The sequence below is a fragment of the Platichthys flesus genome, chromosome 15, assembly GCF_949316205.1.
Source record: "Platichthys flesus chromosome 15, fPlaFle2.1, whole genome shotgun sequence".
NCBI lineage: Eukaryota > Metazoa > Chordata > Actinopteri > Pleuronectiformes > Pleuronectidae > Platichthys > Platichthys flesus.
In genome coordinates this window covers 6600738-6627450 of record NC_084959.1, presented here as the reverse complement: position 1 = coordinate 6627450, position 26713 = coordinate 6600738, and the positions used below count along the sequence as shown (strand labels likewise).

The following is a 26713-nucleotide window of genomic DNA, read 5'->3' as shown; positions in this document are numbered from 1 at the left end:
GAACAAGCGGGCGTTACACAACATCCACGCTGCTAAAACAAGGACGCCAGGAAACAAACAAAGAGGCAGCGAAAAAGACCGACTATAATAAGATGATGAGGGGTAAGAAAAGGCAGAGCACTGTGGAAGTCGGTATATTCATATCCTTTCTAAGTCTAAGGGCAGGTCCCAATGACCGTACAACTTGGATATGTCAGATTTGATTCTTACATTTTTATTTAACATCAACTGCAGGAGTCAGGCGGAGGGCTAACAGGATTTAAACAGGTTTGTTCATCAGATCTCACGTGTCTGAGAAATCCTTCCCTCTTATCGTCCACCTGCCACCATGACTGAGAGGACCATTCATTATCTATGATGGCATCTGGAATCCGATCGACATTTAACCATATCACACACGTTACAAGAGTAATTACATCGTAAAGCTCAGACACAAACGACATCTCTCCACGACCGGAGGGGTGTGACCTCCAAAGATGTGACCACCATCCCCTCCTGAAAGTGTCTTATGCAACAAATCATAGAACAGCGCTCAGTAAACCCATTTATACTCTAACTCCGCCACCTAGTGTGGAAGCAAAGACCAAACACTTTCTAATCTACAGTGTCTGCTCCTGTCTCTCTGATGTCTCTCCCTGGGTTGTTCTTCTCTCTCTTTCTTTCTTTGAGATTAGATCACATTTTTTGAATGGATACAAGTAGCTGCACGTCGCTTCACCTGCGCATCATTATTGCAGAGGATCATAGAACTGAGACAGAGGGAAGGCTGACACCACACGGTGGCACTGTTGGATAACCTCAGGCTGAGGAACCCAAAAGCTGTTCGACACTGCAACAATTAAAATTAAAAAGCCTTGTTTTTTGTAACACACCAGCAGGGGTGAGGTACAGTTTAGAAGCCAACGTCAAAAGTATAAATGTCGGTAGCAAGTGCATTGAAGCTTTTTAAGACTGTGTCTCTGCAGAACAAAGCTTTGAGTCTGTTTGGTGGGTGTCAGGAGGGATGACTGTCCAGATTTTTAGTCTGTGTGCCCGAGGACACACAGGAGACCAACAACAAGGAGGCTGACAAGGACACAATGAAAATATAAAGTAGACACTATGTCACCTTTATGAAAATACACAAACACTGTCATGTGTCCATACGCACATTCACTGGTTATCTAGCGAGTCTCACATGCACAAATCTCTATACAGCTACAACCAGCGTCTGAGCACAGTGATGGTGCAAAATCTTCATGACACAATCTGTCTGACAACACAGTCTGACAACACAGCTACATGCCATAGTTGGTTGTTTTTACCTGTGCAAAACAACCAACAGATTTATAACATAAATAGTTTGATTATAATTTGTGATTCCAGTTTTTCCAAATGTGAGGATGTTGGGTTTGTTTATTCTACAAACACAAATGTTTGAAGCCATCGTTACAGCACATCAGTGTTTTTTATGTTTTTTAAATCTTTGCTCTGAGAAGAAACGGAGACATTTCTCTGAGACAAACTGACCCCTGCAAAGCCAGAAAGAGGGAAAAAGGGAGAGGCACTAATCTGCTGCACCACAACAGACTCATAGTGGTTACAAAGAGGACGCGGTGAGGTCAACGTAATCCTTCCCGCAGAAAAGACACGTTAAGGACGGACGGGCTGTCGCTGCTGGGGGAGCTTAGCTCTGTGGAGCTGTCCGTGGTGCTGAACCAGCTGCAGCTGGCCGAGCTGCTCTGCACCCCACGGACAGACGGACAGATGGACGTGATAGATAAGACAGGTAGAGACACAGGCTGACAGATGGATGGATTGTGAGAATGATGTAGAGGGATAGAAACAGAGAGAGCGAGGCATTTGTTGCAAACGTGCAGTGCACTCGAGGTGAAGGGATAAAAGGGATGAGATTTATGATGGAGCTTTGGATCTGGCACGGCAGCAGGTCGGAGCTACAACATCCACCATCAGTGTTTCTGAACAGACCACAATCAATAAAAATACATAAATTTGACAGGAGTATTATATTTAACTGACAGTAATGTTAGCAGTGATTGATGTGTTTTTAAACAGAGCTACATATCTATAGTCCACTGAAGTCTAATATATTTACTGTACAAGCTCGAGATGACATGGGCATTCTCTCCATTATCTATACTGCTTGTCTTACATTGCCAGTATACTTCAAAAATGCTGTTTACTGGTACAGGGAGTTCTTAACGGTCACAAACTATAAAAAAAACGAACACTTCCCTCGGCACTGTCAAGAATACATATCGTATTAAAACATCTACAGAAAGTATTTCAGTCTGAATCCCGAAAGGAAACTGCAAAATGCATTTCCTTACACTCCAGGGGTTTTCAAAGTATCCCCCTTAGAGCTAAAGGAGACAGAGAGAGATTGGCGGGCAAAGAGCCATGCAGGGTGACAAGAGGAGAGGGAGAAAGGAATCAATCTGAAAGACGCGAGAGGGAAATGGATAAAACCATCTTTCCCAGCCCTCCCCCCCAAGGGAGAATTCACACGCCGCATGACCTCCCGCTGCCTCAATCAGGGAACCTGCGGATAGAGTGAGGCGGCCGGGAAACAAGCGGGAGATGAAGAGAAGAAGGAAGAGCTGACAACAAATAAAGGGAAAGAGAAGAGGGTTGATGTGAGCCAATTAGCGGTGCAGCGCTCTGAGTTACTGGTCCTGTCCTGCATGCACCTCAGAGCAGAGCAGCAGACTGACTGCCAGGCTGGCTGCTCAGTTGCATAACAACTTATGTAATGATTTAATTTGTTGAATTATCCTGTGCTTTTGATCTGACACCCATTTTCTCCTCCACCCAAATCTTGCATGCTTCTACAGAAGATGACGTCTTCAAGTGTCTCGCTTTGTCCAATCAACAATCTGGATAATAAACACATGCTATTTACTGTCACAGGAAGAAACTAGCTTCTGCCAGTTTTTATAAATAAATAGATTTAATAATAGATTTTCTGATGATGGACTAATTGATTAATCAGCTTATTGTTTTTTTCGTTTCATGTGAATGCAACACAGGCAAACTCTTAAACACCTGGTGGGAAATATATGTAAGGATAACAGGACTCCCACTCCAGTTTGACTGCAGTAACAGAGGTGCAGCAAATGAGCCCTTAAGTGCATACAAAACTGTTTTCATTATGCAGTATGCATGGTGTATATTTGAACGGTTAGGGTCAGACAGGCAGAAGTAAAAGAGCTGCTTGTGGCACAAAAACAAAAAAAAACAAAATAAAAACAATCTATATGCAAACTTTTTGGGACTTTTTTAATTATTTGAGTTTGGGTTTATAATCGTTGCAGCTGCACAGGAATATCCTATAAGTTAAAAAATTATGCAGTACAGGCATCTTGCAAATTGGGATTTAATTTCTTATCAAGATTCCAGCAGGAGGAAAAGCAGCTCTGTCATGTTTACAACCAAGTGTCTCAGTGTCTCACCCACTGAGTCATGACTCAACAAAACCTCCGACAGGTGATATGTGTGTAAGTTGCGGCCGACTAACAGAAAGAGGAGACACACTCTTTCAAAAGCAGATTTAGCTGCGTGAGTCAGGAAAAGTATGAGCCAGACAGTGTGTGCGTGTGTGTTTGTGTGTGTGTGTGTGTGTGTGTCTGTGATGAAGTTGTGGTGATACAGGGTTCTCGACAGTCTGCCAGAGCCCGAAATGTCTGCCATCGATCCTAATTTGGCAGCAGGTCCTCTGACTACAGACAGCTCCCCAATCTGCCACAGTCACCAGACACAGACTCAGCTAACAGACTGACTGAAATACAGACAGACAGGAGAACGCAAGATATGTGTGCGATACCATACCAGCCATTTATCAACAATGTCATTTACTGCACAGATACTGTATAGCAGCATAAATACTGTATACCCGGTCCAGACCCTCCACAGACAATTCTGCGCAGACTTGCTGTGACTCAGCAAAACAGCAGGAGCAGATGGACTTTGCTTCCCACAATCCTCCCATGAAGAAAAAAGTGACATCACCAGCAAACAACCAATCAAATAAAGATAAACAAGCAGCTAAATGGTTTGTTTTTCTAGCAGAGCATATTCTCGGCTCTTAATAAGACGCAATGTGTGTAAGTGATGTCCCTGCAGGGCTCGCCATAACCAAAAGAGGAGAAAGGAGATGCAAAAAAAAAGTAAGACCAGGAGGGTGTGGAGGGACAGACAGAGAGAGGGAGGGAAGGAGGGCGAGGGAGAGACAGAGGATGGGGGAAGGAGAGAGTGATGCCATATGTTGCAGCTCTTGGATTTGGGGGTGCATGCCGAGTGTGCTAATTAAACGAAGACTAAATAGCCGGAAAAACAATGGCACGTTGACAACAAGAGACAGAGTGAGAAAAAAAATCAAGTAGAGGGAGGCGAGAGAAGGAAGAGGAGAGGGGGACTCTGCAGCTAACGTGATGAGAGGAGCAAATTTGTTTGATCGGGGAAAAAACGAAACATTATGTAAGTGAATAAAAAACTGATGCGTATGAAGAGAGAAACAGAAATTGGAAAGGGTGGAGGCAAATAGAAAAGAAGCGTGCAGCACTTGAGAAGACAATGACGAAGGAGGAGGAAGAGGAGGAGGCTGCAGAGAAATAAACAAGAAGATAAAAGAGTATTAAAAGCTCTTCGGCGTTGCCAACAAGTAGAAGGACAGGCCAACAATGCAGTTTGAAAAAGTGAGAGCTGCACTGCAGATAGTGAACAAGTGGTTCACTCTCACTCCTCCCCTGCAAACAGTATAACCTTTGTTTAGCATGTGACATTTAATTTGTGCAAAGACAGAGGGCAGCCTTACCAGGGACACGCAGCGTAGACGAGGTGGACAAAGGAAATCATATTAGTGCTTCAAAGACGAGGACATGAACTCTGGAGTAACTCGTTAGGAGCGGACCAAGTTGAATGTCAAGCAGCAGCACAGATAATAGTCTTTAGTAGGTCTGCGCAGCATTCAGGTTTTCAACTGTTGAATGAGGTCGTCTCAAAATGTCTGACAGCATCCTTCATACGCAGACAATATGCACAAACAACAACAAGAGTATGAGTTGTAATAATGCAGTGTAATGTAATGTAGTGGATCCAGGGGTGGATCCTGGGGTGGATCCAGGGGCGGGGGCTAGGGGGTAGTGCCCCTGTCCTGTCGGTAAAGTTTTTATAAAAAAATGTTTCACTTACTAACAATGTTAACAATAAATTTGACAATATGTAAAGTACACAATATTCTTGAACAAGGAACAATTCTCAAAGTTCATTCAGTGAAATGTGTTTTTTTGCTTAAAGCATTGGGCTAACAGTTAACAGGGAAAGAGTTAACATGCTAACATATAATAGCACAAGATGATTGGTGTGAAATGACTTAAAACCACTTGTTGTTGAGATATTTCAGTTTGGACCAAAACAGTAAACCGACAGATACTCACAGAACTAACATACAACTGGAGTAGTAGTGTTAATGTACAGCCAGATAAAATGTGAATTATCGACACTTGCTAATGCTCCACCCACAGAGACACACACCGAAGGATCTCATTAACATGATGCTCAACAACTAGAATGCAAACAACTCAGAGGACGACCACGTGGAATCACTTCATGCGTTGGTTGATAATTGCCTATAGTCAATGGCCACTGATGCATGAGCAGAAATCCAGAGGAGTCCATTAAAAAAGCGTGTGAGTCACTGTGCGTGCCTAAGTATGCGTAAGCCTCGCACGGCTCCCGGCTGGCAGCTGGGGTCCAACACAGCGTGCGCGTGTGTGAGTGTGTGTGTGTGTGTGTGTGTGTGTGAGTGTGTGTGTGTGTGTGTGTGAGTGTCTTTTTCTGTGTGTGTAAACAGAGCTTTACGTGTATTAATAGACCAGCCATGTCCGCATCCTAAGCCACTTACAGGTCGTCTACCTTCCTGATCAGACCAATCCTGCGAGGCCATCATCACAGCGTCACCGCGGGTTGGCTGGTTCCTCTGCAACCGCATCTAATTATCACTAAAACACGGCCAAGGTGAAGACGCTTGACACAGAAATATGAGGCTGTGGTAACCCCCAGGGGAGAGGGAGCTAAAAATACCACCTATCAGAGACAGTGAGACCTGAGACAGGGGGCGAATCAATAGAGCGGTGGGGGGTCGGAACTTGATATATAGCTTCTCACTCGGTCGCCTCGTATTACACACAGAAATATGATATCTAAAACCATCACAGTAGAGTAAGCTCCCACTGGGCAAACTGAGTGTGTGGCACATATCAGAGGCTCAGAGACACTTGTTCGCAGCCTGTCACAAGTTGTCTCCAATTTCTCACAGTGATAAGAGGAACAGACTGAGAACAACAGCCAAAGCCAAAGTTTTATAACAAAATATTGATCTGAGGTCCAAAGCCAATACAGTGCACACTCACAGACACACAAATAATGAAGAGTCATAACAAGACAACTGCGAGAGGACTAGCAGAGACAGACTGACTCTCGGGTGAACTCTTTGCTTTCAGATACCAAAAACATTATCTATTATTCATCTCAGCGCTTTTTAGCCTCTGCACCAACATAACATTTTTAAGGAGAATAAAATGAGTAAAAAGTATAATATTTGTTTTAAACCCACATGAACAGTCTTGTGAGCAGCTGAGATGAAGATGATGAAGAAGATGAAGAAGATGAAGAAGATGAAGAAGGTGAGGAAGATGAATAAGATGAAGAAGATGAAGAAGATGAAGAAGATGAAGAAGATGAAGAAGATGAAGAAGATGAAGAAGAAGAAGAAGATGAAGAAGGTGAAGAAGATGAATAAAATGAAGAAGGTGAGGAAGATGAAGAAGATGAAGAAGATGAAGAAGATGAAGAAGATGAAGAAGAAGAAGATAAAGAAGATGAGGAAGATGAAGAATAGGCCTTTGGGGATGTACAGTACATATCCATCCTGCCCCACTGACTCTGGCCTCATTACAGGTTTAATGAAAGCAAGGGTTCTCAGATGCTCTCTCGGGCTCCGCAGCTCTGCCGAGACGCAGCGCTACTTCCAGGCAGAGCCAGAAATCTACTTCTGCCGTGGGCTGGATGACGGACGTGGCTCAGCTGAGGGCAGCAGGCCCATTCTCACAAAAACACTTAACCCTTAAAGTAACCTGGTCCCAGGGCGGGTTATTAATTACCTTTAGCTCTCTCAAATATTTGAGTGTCATCAACATACGGTAAGTTCAACCCTTCATTCATCTCTTTGTTGTTGTTGTGATTCTTTTTTCATTCAACTTTATATCTAAACAGTTTATGCAATTGTTAGTTGGTCGTATTTTCATAATGTAATGTTATGCTGAGCCTTATTCCAGGAAACGGTTGAGTAAACATGGATTAACTACATTTCACAGAGGGTTTAAATGTGCTACACGATTATCCAGCGTTTTCTCACTCCTTTGCATTCATTCCCATCTTGCTTTCGAATCCCTCATTCTTCCATTGGCAGTTCACTTAGTAACATATTCAGAGACGCACACGCTCCCACGTGCATTAACCCACGCACACATTCACAGTCACACACACAAAAAAACGAGGACTCGGTCCTGCACTCAACCCAGTTTGGTAGCAGAGCGTGTTACCATGCCTACAGGCCCAATCAATATCACAATCTAAAAATAGAATAACCATAATAGTCTTACTTCCAATCGCAGTGGGGGGGACTGGGAGAGAGCAGCGTTTATTGTGTAATCTCCAGGACAACTGTAACAAGTGGCCGCCGCAGAGCTGTCGAGCACTGCTGCAAAAGCGTGAGTTTAATCCCCGACAGGAGGTTTCTCAAGGAAAACCTGATCTGATCTGACTGCAGTTTATCTGCTGGTGCTGGGATCTCACAGCAGGTCCGGTCAGGAAATCTGGAATGACTTCCTGCTGGGTGGAAAGCAGGTCATTACACGGCCAGCACGATTAATCTTTACAACTGGGATAAAGAGGGACTTAATGAAAAGAGCACAATCATGAGAATCGCAAATTAGCCAATCGGGAGATGATTGCTGCTGTGCGACACAAAATGAAAGGCTGTCCTTGATGTCAAACAGAAAGTGTTTCAAACAGCTCGATAACCTGGAGCTACAACACGACCCAGACAGAGAGCAGACAGACAGACAGAACCAGTGATGGTGACGGGAGGCGTGAGAGAGGAGGGGACACAGAGACAAACAGGTAGACACCGAATAGATTGCAGATATAAAACTCTCAAAGACATGTTCTCTTTCTCTTTCTTTCCCCTGTCCACAAACATGAGCATGTGTTTAACTGCAGTGCAGATCCAGGTCAGAGCCACTTGCAAATGCACAGAACTAGAGAGAGAAATATGCATGAGTCTATTCGTATGTTTACTGTGCTCTTACACTATCTTACAGTCGTTCTGTTTATAACCCCTACCTCCACAGCTGAGCTGAGAGGGAGCTGGAGAGGTGGGTGGACTGTCAAGGAGCCCGAGACCTATTTTTGTGTTGGGAGGCAAAGCTCTGGCACACATAGCTGCAGCGTGGGAGAGGACCCAGACTCCATTCATTGACTCTTTACCTCCTCTCGACCTCCTTCACTCGCTGTGTGACACGTTTGTCTCCGCAGCTCCGACTGTAAGCGGGGGACATGGATGCTCTTCATTCACAAAGGGCTCATGAAAGAGAAATGAGCCTGTGGTCATTCAATATTTATCCGTTTGGAGCCTTCTAACTGCCTGTTGATCCGTGTTTTCCCTTTTCAAGCAACACCGCCGCAACAACCACCACCTTCATGAACGGGTAAAGGTTTGTTGCTTGATTTGAACTCTTTCTACTGCACATGAAACCTCGTCCAAAACACAGCAACAGAAGATAATCCATCTATATTCCCAGCAGTACCACCCATGATAAAACCACGTTAAAGCCTTGTCAGATGTCCTTACAATCCAATCGGACACAAATGAGAAATGTATTCATTCAGTGCAAAGCTTCCTCACCAGTTTCCCCTCCAGTGTGTAGATCTTCTTCACTATTCCGGAGTCAAGCTTGATGGCGTCGGTGATGTCGGTGAGGACCTGCTCGTAGGAATGGGCGGTCTTCTTGTTCAGCAGGATCCTCACAGCCTTGCGGGGCTTCACGCCGCTCCGCACCACTGTCACCAGCTTCGGACGTATGAACTCCTTGTTTTCGCGGTTCTCCGGCCCGCTGGCCTTGGCGCTGCCCAGGGATGGAGGGCCGCGGGAGGACGCCGCCGCCGCCTTGACGTTCACCGACCAGTTGGGGTTGACGTTCTTTGTGTAATCCAACTTTTTGAAAGCTTCAATGGAGCTGCAGACGTAACTGTCACCTGGGAGAAGGGAGAGCGAGATTAATTGTTATAAGTAATTCAAGATAAAAAAAATATCTTCTAACCAGGCAACAGCTGCAGCCACTGTACTTGATATCTTTGATAAACAGATTCATACAGCTTCCTTTCCTTTATACATTTGTATATATACAGTATAAATATATATTACTCAAATTCTACATCGATTAAAGAAGATACTGATGGTGTACAGCTCCTCCCATCACAGTAACGTTACTGGCATGCCCAGTATTGGAGTAAAACAGATCAGGAGAGAGCTAATCTTAGAGGAAACATATGCCTCTGACACCAGATGGCAATCCAACCAGTGATATAATCTTCATAATAATAATCTACAGTCTGCTTTGCTGGATTAGCCAGTTTTGGAGCACATAGAGTGTTCAGACTGATTTCAAATGGGTCTAATTTTGGGGACATGGTGTTAGATGAGTTCTGTGCAGTAGGTGGATGTGCAGGAGAGGATCACAGAACATGGCAGCTGACCGGTGAGGCAGGTTCTTTAGGAGAAGAAGGGATGCACAGACAGGCCGAAAGTATCCAACTAGATTTTGGAATATGAGTCCAGGACTGAAAAGCTTTTGCATGTCAAGCCCTGGTTGTGTAACCCTCTAAGTGAGCCGTGTAGCCTTCTTAACCTCACCTTCCACAAGTTGATCAACACAGGCGATCTTCTTGGAGCCATCCAGGGTGTAGATGGTCCGGACCCCCTGGGGCAGGTTGACATTGTCGGATAGAGCGCGGGTCAGATCGGCCAGCAGTGCGTCAAAGGTCCGGAACCTGTCCACGGAGATGGCGTACACTATCCCGTCAAAGTAGCGGTCTCCGTTGCGGTAGAAGCGGACCTTCATGGCCCTCTTCTCCGCGCTCAGCGTCTTCAGGGTGCGGGTCCGGTACAGGCTGCAGTGGGCGCTGTGCGTCGGGCTCGCCACCCCGTTCATCCGCGCACTGGAGCGGCCGTGCCTCTGACCTTTGTCCCGATCGTCGAAGTGCTCCAACTCCATCTCGCTGCCGAGGCTCACGACAACGGCCGTGCTGTCTGGGTGACACACAACGGGTTGTGGATGAAAGTTTGTTTTTAGCGGCGGGGCAAGTCAAACAGAAACAAGCGGACACGGGGACTAGGCGTAAAAGCAGCCGGAGTCCGTGGCTGGCGCACGGTCTGAAAATAACTCCCTAATGACAGATTAAGTGCTCTTAAGCCGGGCAGTGCTGGACAGTGCGCTCCATGACGAGCCACACCATCAGGCACAGTTGTCCTGGGGCGCAGGTGGATGTGCAGCGAGGGGACAGGGCGACGGTCACGAATCGATAATAGCCCATTAATGCCCCTCTCTATAAATATGCACAGGCTGCGCGCGCGTGGCACAGAGAACCGCAGCCTGTGACCCAACTCAAAATAAATACACCAGGACGCCACTGGAGCAAATGATCAAATCCACAAATGTATACATTGATGTGTTTCGGATCAAGAGACGTGGATCGTCAAAAGTAGAGAATTCAAAATACAACAATAAAAGAAAGGATCACTTTTCACGTTAAGCGGATTTTGACGCACTTACCCAAACGCGCGATTAACGCTTCCCTGACGGTCAGCTCCATCCTGGCTGACGCTGGGTTTCCCTGCAGATACGAAAGAAAAGAGTTCAGTGAGCTGGTCGCTGATGGTGAAGTGTGATTCCAGTCCTGGATCCTGCATAGAGAGACCCCCCCTCTCTCTCTCTCTCTCCCTCTCTCTTTCTCTCTCTCTCTCTCTTCTGTCTCCTCTGTGTGTCCCTTTGTGGTCCTGTTGATTTCTTCTCCACCACCACCACCACCTCCACCAGCACCGAACACCAGCACCGAACACCAGTGTGTGCGTGTAGAGGCACGGGCTGGACTGGGAATGGACGAGGTGGCAGCTGTTTCCCCTCCCATCCTCTCCTCACCCACCTCCTCTCTGCCCCTCCACGTCACTCGGTCGTGATTTCCACTGAGGCACCCTCCCACCACCATCACCACCACCACCAGCTTCACCAGCACCACCTCTTCATTAGGATTCAAACCCACGCTTGCTGGACGCACCCCCTCCAAGAGACACGAGTCGGCTGGGGAGGGGGGCGGGGGGTGTCAATCTTTTCCAAATTATGAAAAACAAAATTTAAAATGCACATAATAATAATAATAATTATAATAATAATACATCTGGTTAAATGAGGTCTCTGAAGTACCTGAATTATAATCCTTTACGTATTAATTTCATTTTCATTTTACATATATATAACATTATATATATATATATATATATGTAACATTACAGTGTGGATTATTTTGTTTATCAAAAGAGTTAACATAAACTGTTGATATACAAGTTGCATAGAAGTTCTCAAAGTTGTCTGAATCAACAAACCACCTATACAAAATATAAAATGATATATGCATATCTGCTCCTATAGGAATCATTTGACATGTGAGAGAACGACATGGAAGATATCTGGAAAAGGGCATGTTTTTCTAATGAACAATATTCTAATGGATGATTCTGGAAACTCTTTGCAGACCCCCATTCGAGAACCACTGGCCCATAAAGCCTATAGGTTGACGTGCACGGACTAATCTCATCTCATTAAAACCTGGAGACTGCACAGGCACAGCAGCAGCCTCATGTTAAACCCACTGGAACATTTGCACGTGAGATGTTACGTAACACCCTCACTCCATTGTAATAACCACAGGAGTCTCAAGGCGGCTGAACACTCACTATGTCGCTCAAACCGCACAGAGCAGCGTCCGCGAGGATCCAAAACAACGTGACGAATGTGATGTGGGACTGCATGAGAGCTAGAGAGGAATCGTGCAAGTGTCATTCTCATACGGGCTGGTTTCTTCCCATGAGCTCTGAGAAGTGTTTGAATGTAACAGCAGGAGATGATCTCCTCGAGCACTGGAACATATAAAGACCCCTGGCCTACATCCTGGCCCCAAAGAGGCCACCCAATTCTGCTCCATCACCACCCCCCTGGGATCCATATACGAGTGTGTGTTACCCAGCATTTATGTATCTGTGCCAGTGATGATGAATCCTCATTGTTTTACATGTTGAATACATCACGGCTTCATTGTGTTAAAGTTTCCCTTTCCTTTCTTCGTGTGTGACATTTATTCACTGGCTGTTTTTATAAGATCTGCTTTGTCCAATCCAAAATGTCCAACAGGGAACATGCTTGCATCTTTTATGGCTGCTTCCGGTGAGCAGACCAGCTTGCGTATCCATCAAAGTGTGTGACAGTGACAGAAGGAGGAATTTTTTTGAACCCCCCCCCCAAACACACACACAGATTTTCTCTATTTCGAGGAGACACGCGCAGGGACCCAGTGTGCGTCACAAACTGAGGGGCGGACAAGGTGTTCCCGTGTCAATGAATCCTGAGGAAGCAGGGCATGTGTGTGTGTGTGGGGGGGGCTGTCGTCAGGACAGGGTAAGAAGGATGGAGGACAAGGGCAGGACACATTTAGTCCTCTCGTCTCCAGAGGAACTTGTGAGTCAGTGCTGATTTTTGTCTGTGTCCAAATCTGTTCAAATCACAGACCTGTAGCTTTTCTATGCTTTTAGTGCTTTCATTGGATCAGACATTTTCAAAGTAATAAACCATCCTGAACATAACGGTAGACAGGAGACTTGGTAACGTTGCATTCATGCATGCCAGCCACCTGAAATTATTCAAAGGAGAATTGTGACATCTGTGGGCAAGGCCATCGAAGCTTCTTTGCAGAAACAATTAATTTTAATTACAAGTTAAACTTCATGGAGAATATTTAATGTGGAGTGGACACTTTGATGATGTGCTTTGCCTCATAAAAAAAACAAGAGATAATTAATTTTTTATACCCTTGACTCACGACTTCCAATTTTGTTATTGTAATAGTTGTTTCAGCGATACACTAAAAACAAAAACACACGTTAAGACACAATTCAGCACATGCAAGATTAAATATGTCTTACTTTTAGAGCTCAGGAGAGACATTTCAAAGACTGTCCCCTCAGACTGTTGACAGATGCTGTCGGTAATCATTGCGTCTTTATGCAACAACAAGTTTGGACAGCAAACAATGTGTGAACGTGGGGATGGCTGTAAAAGTCGGAATATTCAATTCACAAGTATTGTGATGTGGTATTTCACATCTACACTTGTCTTCTGCAGACACACACACACACACACACTGCATATACACATTTATTTTGCAGCATGGTGAGTGCAGAGAGAACTGAATTAACACGGGCAGGCAGCAATAGTGTGATTCTTGCTTTGACACATGGTGTATTGATTTGTCACCACGTTTCACCTGAGGAGGAGAGGGGGGGGGGGGCAGCAAGCACGGAGTTGTAGTAACGTGAGCTTGAAGACGGAGGCAGAGAGCAGTGTGCCGCAAATGTGCTCGCTCTCTCTCTCATGAGGCAACATCATGGAGTCATTAATCCGAGATAAACAACCCGTCACCACCGCGGCAGCAGCACATTCAGGATGGTTCACCTGAAAACTGAATTCACTCTGTGCTGCTGCAGGGATTTTAGATGAGTGAAGCAAACACAAAGAAAAGTCTCCTGTAGCTATTAGAGCAGTCACTGACTCTGGAGTACTTTTATTGAATGAACAAATAAATGACTAAGTGATTGAACCATGTTTGAGGTACAAAATCCAAATTAGTTGCAACATTTCATTTATCTGTATATGTGGTTTAAAGGTCAGCTTGGGGAAAAAAAATGGTTTTCTTTGCTTTTTAACCCAAAGTGTTATATGCATGAGATCAAATTAATCAAATTGATGAAATCTTGCTGGTATTGCCTGTGAGACTCTGTCCTCAGAAAGGAGATGCTGTTTCAGCTCGGAGTTTTGAACCTGACAGGAACTGAACCCATCCTCCGCACTGCTCCACAAAACACCAATGAAACAGCTCCTGGCAATTTTCATATTCACTACTTGGACACAGATTTCTTCCTCCCACATCTGTAGAGGTGGTCGGTGGGCAGTACGGGGGGGTGGGGGGGTTGTTGCTCTGCAGATGAACTACATACTGTGTGAGAGGTGGATGTGCTGCTGCTGCTGCTTACGTAATGGAAGTTGTAGGAGATGTGTTTGGATATGACCTCACTGCGCTCAAAGCTTGTAATATCTGCCATCTCTATGTGAGAAAGGTTTACAAAAACATATGAATCAGACAGACGTGTACAAAATACAAAATTAAATGCACAAATAAAAAAGAATATAGAAAATGTCTTCTGCCATCAGTCCATCATACGTAGAATAGATCAACATTTACTGTATTTAGAGAAAGGGCCTCTAGCATCAGGTCTGGGTCAGGGACTGGGTTTCAGGTACAGTGCTTTATGGTGGGTAACCTGTTCCCCCTTTGGGACCTGTCCTCTTCTCTCCTCCCTGCTGTTGCTGCTCCACAGCCACCTCCTTTCACGTTCGCTCCTCCTCCACCTTCTTCTTCTCTTTCTTTTCCTTTCTTAGGATGAGCCTCTGCATTCCTGCTGCTCTGCTTCCCTCTAGGCACCAAGAGAGGAGAGAAGGAAATTAAAGACCTGCAGTGTGTGAATGAAGGCTGCGCTCATTTCTGCAGCATGATTCATTTTTAAGCTGCGTATCAGAAGCTTGTACAGCATTTTCAATATTAACACACAGGAATATACACATCAGTTTGCCAGGAATTAAAATAATAATATCTACTCACAGTAAATGAAGTAAAATAGTCAAGGAGATACACATTTTATTGTCTTGTCTCCGTCTATCTTCATTCTCAGGGCATCATAAAAAGTTGTTCCTACTTACATTTACCTTAAGTTGCATTATATTAGGTAAATCATAAGTAAATCTGAATTAAACATTAAGATAATAGCAATAACTCTATTCTGTATAAAGATTTATTTGCTGTTGTGAAACCTATAATTGTTTATTAATAATTCAGACACCCTCAAATAAGTGTTAACCATGTGAAGGGTTGAATATCCGGTTTTTATTTACTTTTTCACTCATTTTGATGCCATTTTGTTCTGTCATATATGTGTCCATCAGCTCTACCTGTTGTGCCTCACTGAGCTCCTCAGTTTGCTTTCTAGCGCCCCTTGTGGCCGGGTGGAGTACTGTCTTCGTTGGGCCTCGATGGTGGAGGACAGCTGTGGCAGATGGGGACAGATGGGGAGAAATGACAGTTCCAAGCACTTCAGACTCATAAACCTTAAGTGTAGCTGTTTTTGCATCATGTACTGGATGTGTGTGTCTGTTTCGGGTTGCAGGGAAGAGCCAGTCACATGCTGGGAAATGCTTCATCACATAGAAAAGTGGTTGAGTCTCCTTGCAGCTGTATTTCCTTCAGTTCCGCCACTGGTGTTGCAGCATTAGGCAGAAAGTCCTTGAGTAACTTTTTTCACTGAACAGGGACTCGGCTGTTACACAACAGGACAGAGCTGCTCCAGAGGATGAATGAGAATTCATAATTAGACCTGCTGCTCTTTGCACTCTACTGTACTTTTGTAGCACTTTGCCATGGCAGCCATTCATCAGGTTGCCGTATAATGAAGCTCCGATGATTTGCAGTCAATACGTTTGGTTTAAGAGCGACTTGCTTGAACTGCCGGGAGTTATGAGCACTTGTATTATCACGGATCCAAGAGAACACTTACCTTGGCAATTTCTGAAAGATATGCCCGTCTCTCGTCGTTGGTTTTATGAAATGCCTGAAAGAAACAGAGGAGCTGTCAGTAATCTGTCTGCTCGAGGCCAAGTGGTTGTTGTGTGTGTATTTTTCTACAATGTTAACGAGCAGCAGATTACAACAGGGAATAAGAGGTTGCAGGTGAAATCTTGCTGTTTGTTGTTGAGCAGAACAATAAACAAAGAACCAAATCACCAACCTAAGAGCACATTGGCCCGGTCCTAGCAGCACAGGACAAATCTTTATCGATATCAGACAAATCTTTTTCAATTCTTTGCTAATGATGGTAATTTCTCACTTTAATATGTTTAACATGGGAGAATACAAAGCGGTTTGTCTAAGAAATTATCAAACTGGACCAGGACACATTGTGACCTTCAGTAATGCTCAACACCATGCACCTTTCCCTCCTGTTCGGTTCTGAGGTGACAGTCCATCAGCTGAGTCTGGAGGTCGCACTTCTCTTCGCTCAGGAGCTTCAGACGCTGCCTCAGTGTTTCCTGCAGGGAAACGTGTTAACATAACAGGAGACCTATATTAAAGAGGGACTTAACTCCGCAAAGTATTTTTAAGCATGCCTGCAGGCTGCAGTTGCATTTTTATGTAAGCATTTGAAATAAATATGTTAATCCTGCTTATCCTGTGTGCAAACTTGGTATGCTGAAAGCACCGTGTTGTTTTCACCCGTTTCTGTGTGTGGGTGAGTTTGTGTGGTCACAAAATAATGGACGGATCTTCACAAACTTATCTCAAGACTTTTGGAGCAGATCGGTCTAAGGTAGACAAAAATATGGTCTGAAAACCTTTTCCAAGATATCTTATAGGATCGATAGACACATTCTAAAGCTTCTATTGATCAGAATTTTGTTTTACCCCATCATATGACATCATGTGATCGGTGACATCCTGAAGAAGTGACAGTGAAGTCAGAAATGACATCATGCATATTTAAGAAATGCATTTTTTTCATTTCATCCTAATCAGTGAAGCCCCTTCACAAGTTCACAACACATACTAACTCAAAGTATATGTTATTAAAAGTATCAGGATTCAAACAGAGTCATCATGGCACTAATTGAAGAATAATCTATATTCTTCTCACATATTCAGTCTGTTTAAGTGTCTCTCTCACAGTTTGACTCCTGATCTCCGGTCAATGTCGTGGTCCCGGCTCCACTAATGAGCATCTGTTAGCTCGGCCTTAAGGCCCAAGGACAAACACACACATTTAAGCTGTATAGTGAATTCATGTATGTGTTAAAACGTTGTAATTATTGCGCATCACTCTTTGGTTTGTAATCCTGTGATTACAGTGCGGTGATTAAACTGGTGCATCAGTGGAGAGGACGGATGGAAGTTCGTCTCCTCCCCTTATTCTGCGTCTCTGGCTCTCTCTGCTGGTGTGAGCTTCTAACTCATGTTCACCTCCAGCTCTGGGTTTCATCGTCATTTTTTCAAACCTCACAAAGCAAAAAGGAACAGAGTGAAAACAGATGACTCACTACTGCCATGTCATCATAAGACCGGATGGAAGCCAATCGATCTGTGTGAAACAAGAGAGTGAGAACATCACGTACAAACACAATAGATACAAACTGACTAGAGATTGATGAATATATATTATATTTGAATTTCCACATGCATCTTTCAAATGGAGACATTGTGAATTAACTACACCCTGATTGACTGTGCATATAGAACTGTACTTGTATACGGCTGTATAACTATACTGTATTCTTTAAGAATACAAGCCTGAACTAAACTTTTCTATGTGTTCCAGATCTTGAACTTAAGCTGTTTTTTGTGTTTAGTTCTTTTGTATATTTATTCTAAGGTTCAGTTCTTGGTGTGGAGAATATAAATCAGAGTGTTTGCGTGTGTAAAGCTTGATTTGAATTTACATAACAAATAAAACCTACAAAATGTAAATGGCCTGCAGTTGTACTTTGCTTTTATAGTCCCATGTAATGAAAGTACCTAAAAAGACAAATCACATTCAGCCCTTCACACACTGTAGAAGACATGAATAAGTCAAGAAGAAGATTATTATTAATATTTTGGTTATGAAACAAGCTGTAATGGGTTTGTATTTTTGGGGTATCATTTAGATTATTTCAATTTCATGCTATTTTCTATCGCACATCATCATTCACATCATTTGATTGAACCAACAACCTTCTGGTTAGTGGACAACCGGCTCTTCCTCCTGAGCTGCAGCTGCTCAAAAAACATCAGTGTTCTCCTAGAATAAAAGCCTTCAAAAGCTGGAACCTACCCATGGGGTTCCCTCGCAGGTCCTCCAGTCTCTCGTGAATGAGTGAGATCTGTCTCTCCAGCTGTCCGTTGAGCTCAGTCTGGGTCTCATACCTCGTCTTCCACTCGTTACCTGGTGCGGAAGGAGACACAGAGGAAACCGTCACATTTCATAAACAACTTTTCCCACTTTTAGAGAGAAGCAGCCATTCATTAAACAGTTTCTCTCAATGTGAAACAGATAAATATCTGAACTATTTGAATCTTCCAGCTTATGGCAAGTCAACAACAATCTTGATTAAGTCTCTCTGCAAGTCTCGTCGTGTGAACAGCTCAATGTAAATGATTGAGTGGGTTTTTCTTCTTAATTCATGTAGCAGCTTTAAACTGGTTTGAGACTGTTCATCCGGTTTGCTATCTCCTGACTCCAGTTTGCTTTTGTTGATGATAATTTATATTTTTTTATTCATTTACCTTCATACAACTCTTGATCTTTGCATTCGGAATCATCCATCTATCTATCTATCCATTTATCCATCTATCCATCCACCACCCATGCATTTATCCATGTATCCCACCATCTTTCTTTAATGTAACTTTCATGATCATCTAGCCACATTTTCACACTTCTTCATAAGATGGTTCCAGAGGGTCAGCTTATTATTTATCTGAGTGAAACCCCCCCAGGATCTGTGACAGTGGACTAACCCTCTCCATCCACACTGTGGAGTCGCTCCTGCAGCTCCCGCATGGTTCCCCGCAGGTCACTCACCGACTCCTCCAGCATTTCCCTGGAAGGAGGAGACAGACACACGAGGCTGATTCCACAGGGATCCAGTCAGTGACGAAGACCTGAGGTCTCCTCAGACTCTAACTCACCTCATCTCCTTCTCCTGCTCCAGCTCCTCCTGCAGACGCGTCGCATCGTATTTGCTGAACTCGCTGTCTGTAGCCATGTTTCTGTCTGTAGTCATGTTTCTGTCTATAAACAACCGACGGCAAGTTTGTGATGGGGGGGTTTCCATGGAGATCGCTACTTCCGGCTGCTTGGAGGGCCGCGCCGGAAACAACGCAGCTACTTTGGCGCGAGGTTGAAATATGGATTTAAAAATGTCTTAAAACTGGTTTGAGAAATGACTCCTCTCTTTATTAAAGATCTGTTGATTTATACCGCAGTTGATAAATTACATTTGAAAAAACAAACAGAAAGAAGGAAAGACAAATAAATAAATAAAAATAAAGATAGACAGAAAGAAATAAAGCAGACTTTTTACATACATGTTTTGTGCAATACTATAAATTAATATTATTTGTCAGTGCAATCTCAATATCTCTCTTAAATAATTATTATTATATTGTATAATTGTTTGTTTTATACGTTTCTTTAAGTGTATGTTCTATGTGTATTTATTAATTACTCTTTAGTAATGCTTCTTAGTTTAACTATTGACTTTGCTGCTGAAATGCAGAAAATATCCCAGTTGTGGGATTAATAAAGAGTTATCTTGTTTTATCCTATCTTGTTTTTTTCACCCCTCTCTAAAAAACCCTTAAGCAAATAATGTCGAATAATCAGTTAAATGTGAGATTTTTTTATATTTAACATTTGTGCATAATATCACAAGATACATACAGATCTTAATATGAAGGAGGTCATATCCGGCTGTAGCTTTAAATCCACTAGTAGACCTTTAGCCAGTGAACAGGTTGTTGTAAAGAACATACAGAAAATACTGTTATCTAAGTTCAAAATCACATTATGACAATTCAAAACCTAGAGATATATAAATAACTTAACTTAACTTAGCTTAAAATAGATCTGGATTTTGATTTCAGCTACTACCTGAGCTTGTTTTTAAATCCTTAGCTAAAACAAAAAAACATCTCTTCAAAAAACAAATGGCCTAGTTTTCCTTTTATAAATGTACAAATGAGATAGTGACCCATCAATCAGACCTCGCACTTAAGCACATCCTGTGGAAATCTTATTTCTTCATCCCTTCCTCTTCTTTCTTCCTCACCTCCTCTTCATTCTTCTGCACCTCCTCTTCTTTCCTCAACACCTCCTCTTCTTTCTTCGGCGCCTCCTTTTCTTTCTTCAACACCTCCTCTTCTTTCTTCGGCGCCTCCTTTTCTTTCTTCGGCACCTCCTCCTCTTTCTTCGGCGCCTCCTTCCCCTTAATTTCGGCTGTCTCTCCGTCTGGTTTTTTGATCATGGCCTTGGCCGTCTGCTTGCCTGCGCTCTTCATGAAGGCTTTGATGCCCAGGTTGTCAATGTGGTACGCAGTCATGCCGACATTGACCACCGACTGCAGAGCTTTGTCCGTGGCCTCACCTGCATCATTACCGTACCTACACCACGGATGATACGGTGGAGTTGAGGAAGAGTAGTTTGATGTAAATAAACAACATGTGGAGGATGTGTTTGGAATTGAAATTCTAGGCAAGTATAGGATGCTCCTTCTGTCGCCAGTGTTAGTCAACACACCGTAGTTCAAGAAACACACAGTCATAATTCGCTGTGCAGCAGTTTTATTAGCAACAAACCAAGAGAAAGTGTTTCAGATAGTGTGAACAGCATCACCACCCGACACCAGAAGCCACTGCAGGTAGCATGGAAAGACAAACAGCAGAGGATTCAACTGTACAAAGTCAAAATACAAACGTATAGAGTTTCTGTGGTAGCTGTTGCTTAGACTGGGATTATGTCAGATTTGGAGTTATTTTCTGACTTGATCTGAGAGTGAAAAGGATTTGCCTTTGCTCCCCCCCCGAGCAGTCAGATGTTGCTGGACATGTTAAATAGACTCGCTAAGCCCCTAAATCTGAAAAGAAAAGGGTGTGAAAGCAGATCAGTTTCCCAGAGTACCAAGAGGAAAGCCACACAGTAGGAAACTGCAAAGACTGGTTTCTGTCCTAATGCTGTTTGAAACACACCAAAGAAAGTCAGAAACAGGCTCAACAGTCAGAAACAAGCTCAACAATCATCCAATACGATCAGAGCATTTCTATCTAAAGGGGTGTTGGAAATGTCAGAACTTACTTGTAGGTCACAGTTGTGACGGTCTCGGCTGTAACACTTTTGCCAACCAGCTTTGCTCCAGTCTCCAGACTAGACCAAACTGTAGAGAAACCTAGTTTCGGATGTGAATGAGAAATTGTGCTCTTAAAAACTGATTTTATCCACCATCTTTAATACAAACAGGATAAAACATTATTTCGACTTTTAAAGCTTGACTGAGATGGTGAGATGAGAACAACATTTACACATTCAAGTGTATGTTAATGATCACATAACTTTACACTTCCTGCAATTTCCTGTTCTCCAGGTTTTTACCTTGAACGCTGGTGGCTGCCACTAACTTGGCTCCATCCAAATTGGAAGGCTTGCCATCTTTGCTCTTCATGGACTCTGGGACCAGTTTAGCACCGTGTTTTTTAACGTGTGGCGCCATCTTATCTGCCACATGTCCTGCCACTGTACTCACTCCATTAACTGTAAACACAGGTAATTACACAGGGAAAGGCAAACACAGGGATATACAGCCAAAGAGAATATTAAGCTTTTCTCAGGATTTACTTCAGCCAGATGTTTGTATCTTTATTATCGTATCTGAACACTGTAGTTCTTGTACAGTTTTAATGTATTTTCATGTATTGACTCGAGTATTTACCCAAGAACTGGCTGACTCGCACAGCACCCCCGGTGGCCTGTTTAGCCGCCTGCAGACCTTTGCTGACCCGGGGGCTGACCTCTGAGGGCGTGTCCTCAGGCGTGACATGCTCCCGGATCTTGGCCGCTCCTTTATGGATGGCCCGACCTGTGGCCTCTGCTCCTTTTACCAACTCTAGACTAAACCGTGACGCTCCTAAAAACAGATGTTTTACTAGTTAAATATACACAGGGAAGTTGTGTTGTCAAATGATCTATTGCGGCCCCCTTTTCCTTGCTTGATGCAGGAGTAAACACCACCCTCCAGCGGCCATTTTCTACACACAGCACGCAGCCTAAACAAACCTGTCAGGATTCCTTGTGCAATCTTCTCACTCCATCCAGGAAATGGTCGTTTTTCATTCTCCACAGTCAGTCCTGTCTGGTGCTGCGAGGGACCAAGGGGGACTTTCATACTCAGGTTGACGACATCTGACCCCTCCGGACCCTGTCATGAAATGCATTAATGCATTTGTTAAACATTCCAAAAACATGAAAACTACTTTCTGCATTTAAAATACTTAAAAATACAGGAACTATTTTATAAATACAACTGTGTTCCTTGGGATAATAGTAGGGCATGTGTTTTCACTTTCAACCCCACTGCTTCATGGATATTTCCGAGAAGGAAAAAAAAAAGGCGACAATTCAATGGATAAACGCAACAGTCAGGAAATGTTATACACTACTAGAAGAAACTCTCTTCAAACATAAAAAAACACAGCCAATACATTTTGTATGCGCTCCATCCACTCCTACTCCTCACATCGGTACTGAGAGTAAAGCCTGACCTGGATCCTGAGTTCGGAGAGCTGTGATAGGATGTCAACAAACATATCTCTGTAGGCTGCGGGCAGTTCAGAGGACAGCACAATGCCCACGTAGGACCCGGGCGTATCTGCCAAGGAGTCAGGGAACATGAAGATCCCGGAGTTGGCCAACAGCACCGGTGTCTCTGCTGTCAGTGGGTACAGCCAATCACACACCTTGAATACACAATCAAACCACAAATCAATAAAGAGGTTGGGAAGGATGAAGGCCTCCATAGGTCAGGGGTCATCATCCATCACTATGAGAGGAGTTGGGTTTATTCTAGCTGATCAGCAGCTGTAGTTCATTTAAAACAGGTAACAAACACACCTGTATAATACAAGCTAGATTACATCAGTTAAATAAGAATATTTGCATTAAACGTAACGAATGATTTTACTGCACTGGGAGGGTAAGCAAATTGCAGCTTTTGCATATAACAGTGTAATATCTTCTTTTTCTTTTAGAATTAAATCATGTTTTCCAGTTAACTGTATATGTAAATGGATGGTTTCTTATGTGACTGAATACAGATCTTTTATCTAGATTTGATTATTTTTCCAGACATGAAAATGCACCATTGTTTCCCAGCAGGCAAGGTGTCCCAAGCTCTGATGTTTACATTACAGGAATTTAGCCCTGTCAGGTTTTATGTCCGACATAATACGAATTCAGACTTGCTGTAGCATCGGGTCACTGGTATTCCGCCCCCCACCAAAACATGACCCCATGTGAGGGCACAGGACGCCGACCAGCAGCACAACAGAAGAGCAGAGTCATCTGTTAAATGGGACCATTGTCTTGCTGGGAAACAAAGCAGGGCCAGAATACAGGAGAGCAGCCCACCAGCCTGGTGCTGTAGGAAACAGAGTCATGGGGTAAGACTGAGGTTTACTGGGCTGCATAATACACTCTTTGTAGAGGTGCCAGAATACAGGATTGTTGTTTACAAGTTGTATATTTGCTCAATGCAAAAATCATCACAAAGCTCTGCACCTGGCTTTGATTGGTTACAACCAATGTTTTTAAAGTCATGCTTTTAGATGAGCTGTGCCTTAAAAGTTATGACTATTTTTAGCCAAAACTTCAATAATCATGTTTTGCTTACAGGGTCAAACTTACAGAGATTATACAACATAAATATACATCTCTGAGAATAAAGACATGATAAAGGCTTCTGAAGTATTATTATGTACGAATTGCAATGGGAAAGTTCAACAACATTACTAGAGCTGAAACAATAAGTCAATAAGTATTGGCATCTCTGTCTGAAAATGTATCTGCAACTTCTTTTAAAATCGAACAAAATATCACTGATTCTAAAATGTGAAAATTTAGACCATCTGTAAACAGTTGAGCAGATTACATTAAAGTATTTCTCAGTGTTTTGTAGAGTACACAAAATGATTTAATGATCAAATATCCGCGATTATTCACTAATGAAAAATATTTATTATCCAACTAGTCGTTATATCCTTCATAAGCCAACAAACTATTTAAAGATCATAAAAAAGACACTACATCCAATTCAACAACTTTTAAAGCTTAGTTTTGACATGTTATATCATATCATGTGTGTGTGCTGTCAAACTCAAAGTGTTACACGCACATGTATGAGAATATTTCACCATGACAACAGCTGTGTTTTTTATTAGTATGACATCTGACTACTACTCATCTGAATACCAACACACTGACTCATAGTTAGTTCTGAAACATGTGGAATACCTATGACGTGGTTTAACGCTGTTCACACCTCAGGGACACACGCCCAAGAAAAACGCGGTGCACACGCAGCATTCAGAAAGTTATGGTGACACACTGTTTACTTACATGGAGGAATGCTGAGGGTCTTCCCCCAGTGGAGTCCTTGTTCTCAGCATCAAATGTGATGACACGCAGGTACCCTGGATTAGACAAGGAGCTGACCTGTCCGTTAGGTGCCACAAAAAACATCTGCACACCAGTGGGGACGAGGAGCAGCTCGTTTCCATCTCGTCCTGCTGCTGCCGCTCTGCTCCGCTGCCCCGACCAGAGCCCGGCTCCAGCAGGGCCGTAAACCAGGCTGCGGTGCCCGTCTGAGGGATTTGGTGTGTACGCTGGAGGCTGGTCCCCTGGATTAGCCATGGCTATAGCTCCTGGAGCCGCAGCAGAGAGGGTGTATCTGCACAGAGCAGGGGAAACAGGACGGGGAGGGAGTGGAATTGGGGTTTGGGCTGGGGTTGTGTTCTGGTTGGGAGGGATGGTGGGGTACAGGTGGAGGAAAGAGCCACTGGGAGGCTGACTGTTGAGGTCCAGTGACAGTCGCTGCCTCTGGTCTCCTGTTGTCAGCTGGGAGGTCTCCAGGTCAGAGAGGTGGGTGTTGACAGTCCTCAGTGCGTCCCTCATTCTCTGTTGGAGCTGCCTGGCCGTGTCCCAGGCCGCTCCCTGGTGCCTCTCCCCCCCAGTGGGAACCTCCACCCCATAGGTCAGGTGCTGGCGGCCCTTTCTGTAATAATCCAGGGCCTCGGCTCTTTCCCCGGCCTCTTCGGCAGTCAACCCACGACTCAGGGAGTGAAACGCCGAGTCATGCTGGTCTTTGATGAGCAGCAGCTCAGCAGGCTCCATCGTACCGAGAGTCAGATGGAGACAGAGACTGGAGAGAAAAGAACAGAGGCAGAGTTTAAATCCAAAGAACGAGCAGAGCTCGACCAATTGGGATGATTCCGGTATCAGGGAGAATAATAAATATCCTTCACCTATATAACAGCTGATATATATATATTTAAAAAAGAGAAACTGCCATGTTTACAAAGACATATAATTGATAGGGCCTGACCACAATGTTTTTTTTAAAGGGACCATTGGCAATAAAGGTATGGATCTGCTGTAACACCTGATTTATAGTTGTCCAAAAATTGTCAATGATTCATGAGATGTCGTATTAAACTCTCACAAAGAGTCTTAATACTTTACAGTTCAAACCTAAACTTAGCTATAAATAAAAGGGGAAACAAATACAACCAAAGATATAGAATTTGAATTTAGAAAATAAACATATTTTTTATTTTTGTTACATCTGTCGGGCTTGAGTAAATGAGAATCGATATTTTACAAGTGAACGAAAAACTGTATGATAAAGAACTGTATATAAAAATACAAATATTAATCTTTACTGCACCGTTCATTCTGTCAAATTAAATAAGTTCTGATATAAGTAAACCTCAGAAGACTTTTCACATTAACACACATATAAACACTAGCTACTGGTTGGTTGTTCTTCTTTTTTGTTTATTTGTTTATAAAAGTGAACAAATGATCATTCAGTTAGTTGGATGAGGACTAAAGACAAAACAAGTAGAGGATAAAGAAAACAGTGAGGAGGGAAGCTAAAGTTCCTCTCAGTAACATCTTCAGCTAAACCAGGTGAATCGAGACTCCTCACTGACACGAGAACTCTCCACAGGAAAGTAGAGTAGAAAAATCTGTGTAATGTGGGTAATGTGCCTGGAGCATCAGGTTTTACCTGAACAACCTGAATGGGAGCATTGTGTTAACACTGGGTTTTAACTTTTAAACCAACACTGACTCTTTAACTCACTTCTAAATGTACCAAGAAACAACTTCTCGCTCATCCCATCTGACCACTGAGCCAAACAAATAACCAAGTTCCAGATTAAAAGTTTCTTACCTTCAGCCGAACTTTTAAAATCCTGCGAGAGGATCGACCTGATGGTGAAGAGCTGATCTCAGGGAATCTTTCCTTCACTCTGTCAGATCTCTCGTTCTTTCATTCTGAGTAAACGTCTATTCTCGGATCTATTTGCGTTCACAGATCTTCACCTGACGCAGCCGCAGCACGAGCGTCACATTAGCCAGAGCGATGGTTCCGGTCAGAATTTTCAAAATAAAACGTTAAAAAATAAAAGCCTT

The 26713-nt window shown here is 43.4% G+C and overlaps 3 protein-coding genes across 7 annotated transcripts in view; all 3 read right to left on the bottom strand.

Annotated features, from left to right (window-relative positions):
• dclk1a (doublecortin-like kinase 1a) overlaps nt 1-11183 on the bottom strand; it is a 52812-nt gene extending 41629 nt beyond the window's left edge. For 2 of the 3 annotated variants that reach the window (XM_062405981.1, XM_062405980.1), the window contains exons 1-3: nt 10893-11044; nt 9974-10369; nt 8966-9315 (exon numbers count right to left, since the gene is read on the bottom strand). In XM_062405981.1, coding sequence (XP_062261965.1) covers nt 8966-9315; nt 9974-10369; nt 10893-10932 — 786 coding nt within the window. In that variant the 5' untranslated portion in view covers nt 10933-11044. Of the gene's footprint in view, nt 1-8965; nt 9316-9973; nt 10370-10892 lie in introns of all 3 variants that reach the window. The other variant, XM_062405978.1, reaches the window with a different exon arrangement.
• Nucleotides 11184-13199: 2016 nt separating this feature from the next.
• ccdc169 (coiled-coil domain containing 169) lies at nt 13200-19435 on the bottom strand. 2 transcript variants are annotated; one of them, XM_062406374.1, is made up of 8 exons: nt 19159-19435; nt 18988-19070; nt 18302-18412; nt 17529-17569; nt 16428-16526; nt 15995-16048; nt 15393-15487; nt 13200-14860 (listed from the first exon to the last, which is right to left on the bottom strand). In XM_062406374.1, exons 1-8 carry the CDS (start codon nt 19302-19304, stop codon nt 14680-14682), a joined length of 810 nt encoding a protein of 269 aa, XP_062262358.1. In that variant the 5' UTR covers nt 19305-19435; the 3' UTR covers nt 13200-14679. The 2 variants fall into 2 exon arrangements, with proteins under 2 accessions (XP_062262358.1, XP_062262359.1); XM_062406375.1 differs by having other exon boundaries at nt 15402-15487.
• A 239-nt stretch (nt 19436-19674) lies between these two features.
• On the bottom strand, nt 19675-26616 carry sparta (spartin a). 2 transcript variants are annotated; one of them, XM_062405503.1, is made up of 8 exons: nt 26472-26616; nt 24635-25436; nt 22783-22977; nt 22298-22439; nt 21954-22148; nt 21617-21775; nt 21323-21413; nt 19675-20631 (listed from the first exon to the last, which is right to left on the bottom strand). In XM_062405503.1, exons 2-8 carry the CDS (start codon nt 25406-25408, stop codon nt 20265-20267), a joined length of 1923 nt encoding a protein of 640 aa, XP_062261487.1. In that variant the 5' UTR covers nt 25409-25436; nt 26472-26616; the 3' UTR covers nt 19675-20264. The 2 variants fall into 2 exon arrangements, with proteins under 2 accessions (XP_062261487.1, XP_062261488.1); XM_062405504.1 differs by lacking the exon at nt 19675-20631 and adding an exon at nt 21020-21104.
• Between the last annotated feature and the right edge of the window lie 97 nt (nt 26617-26713).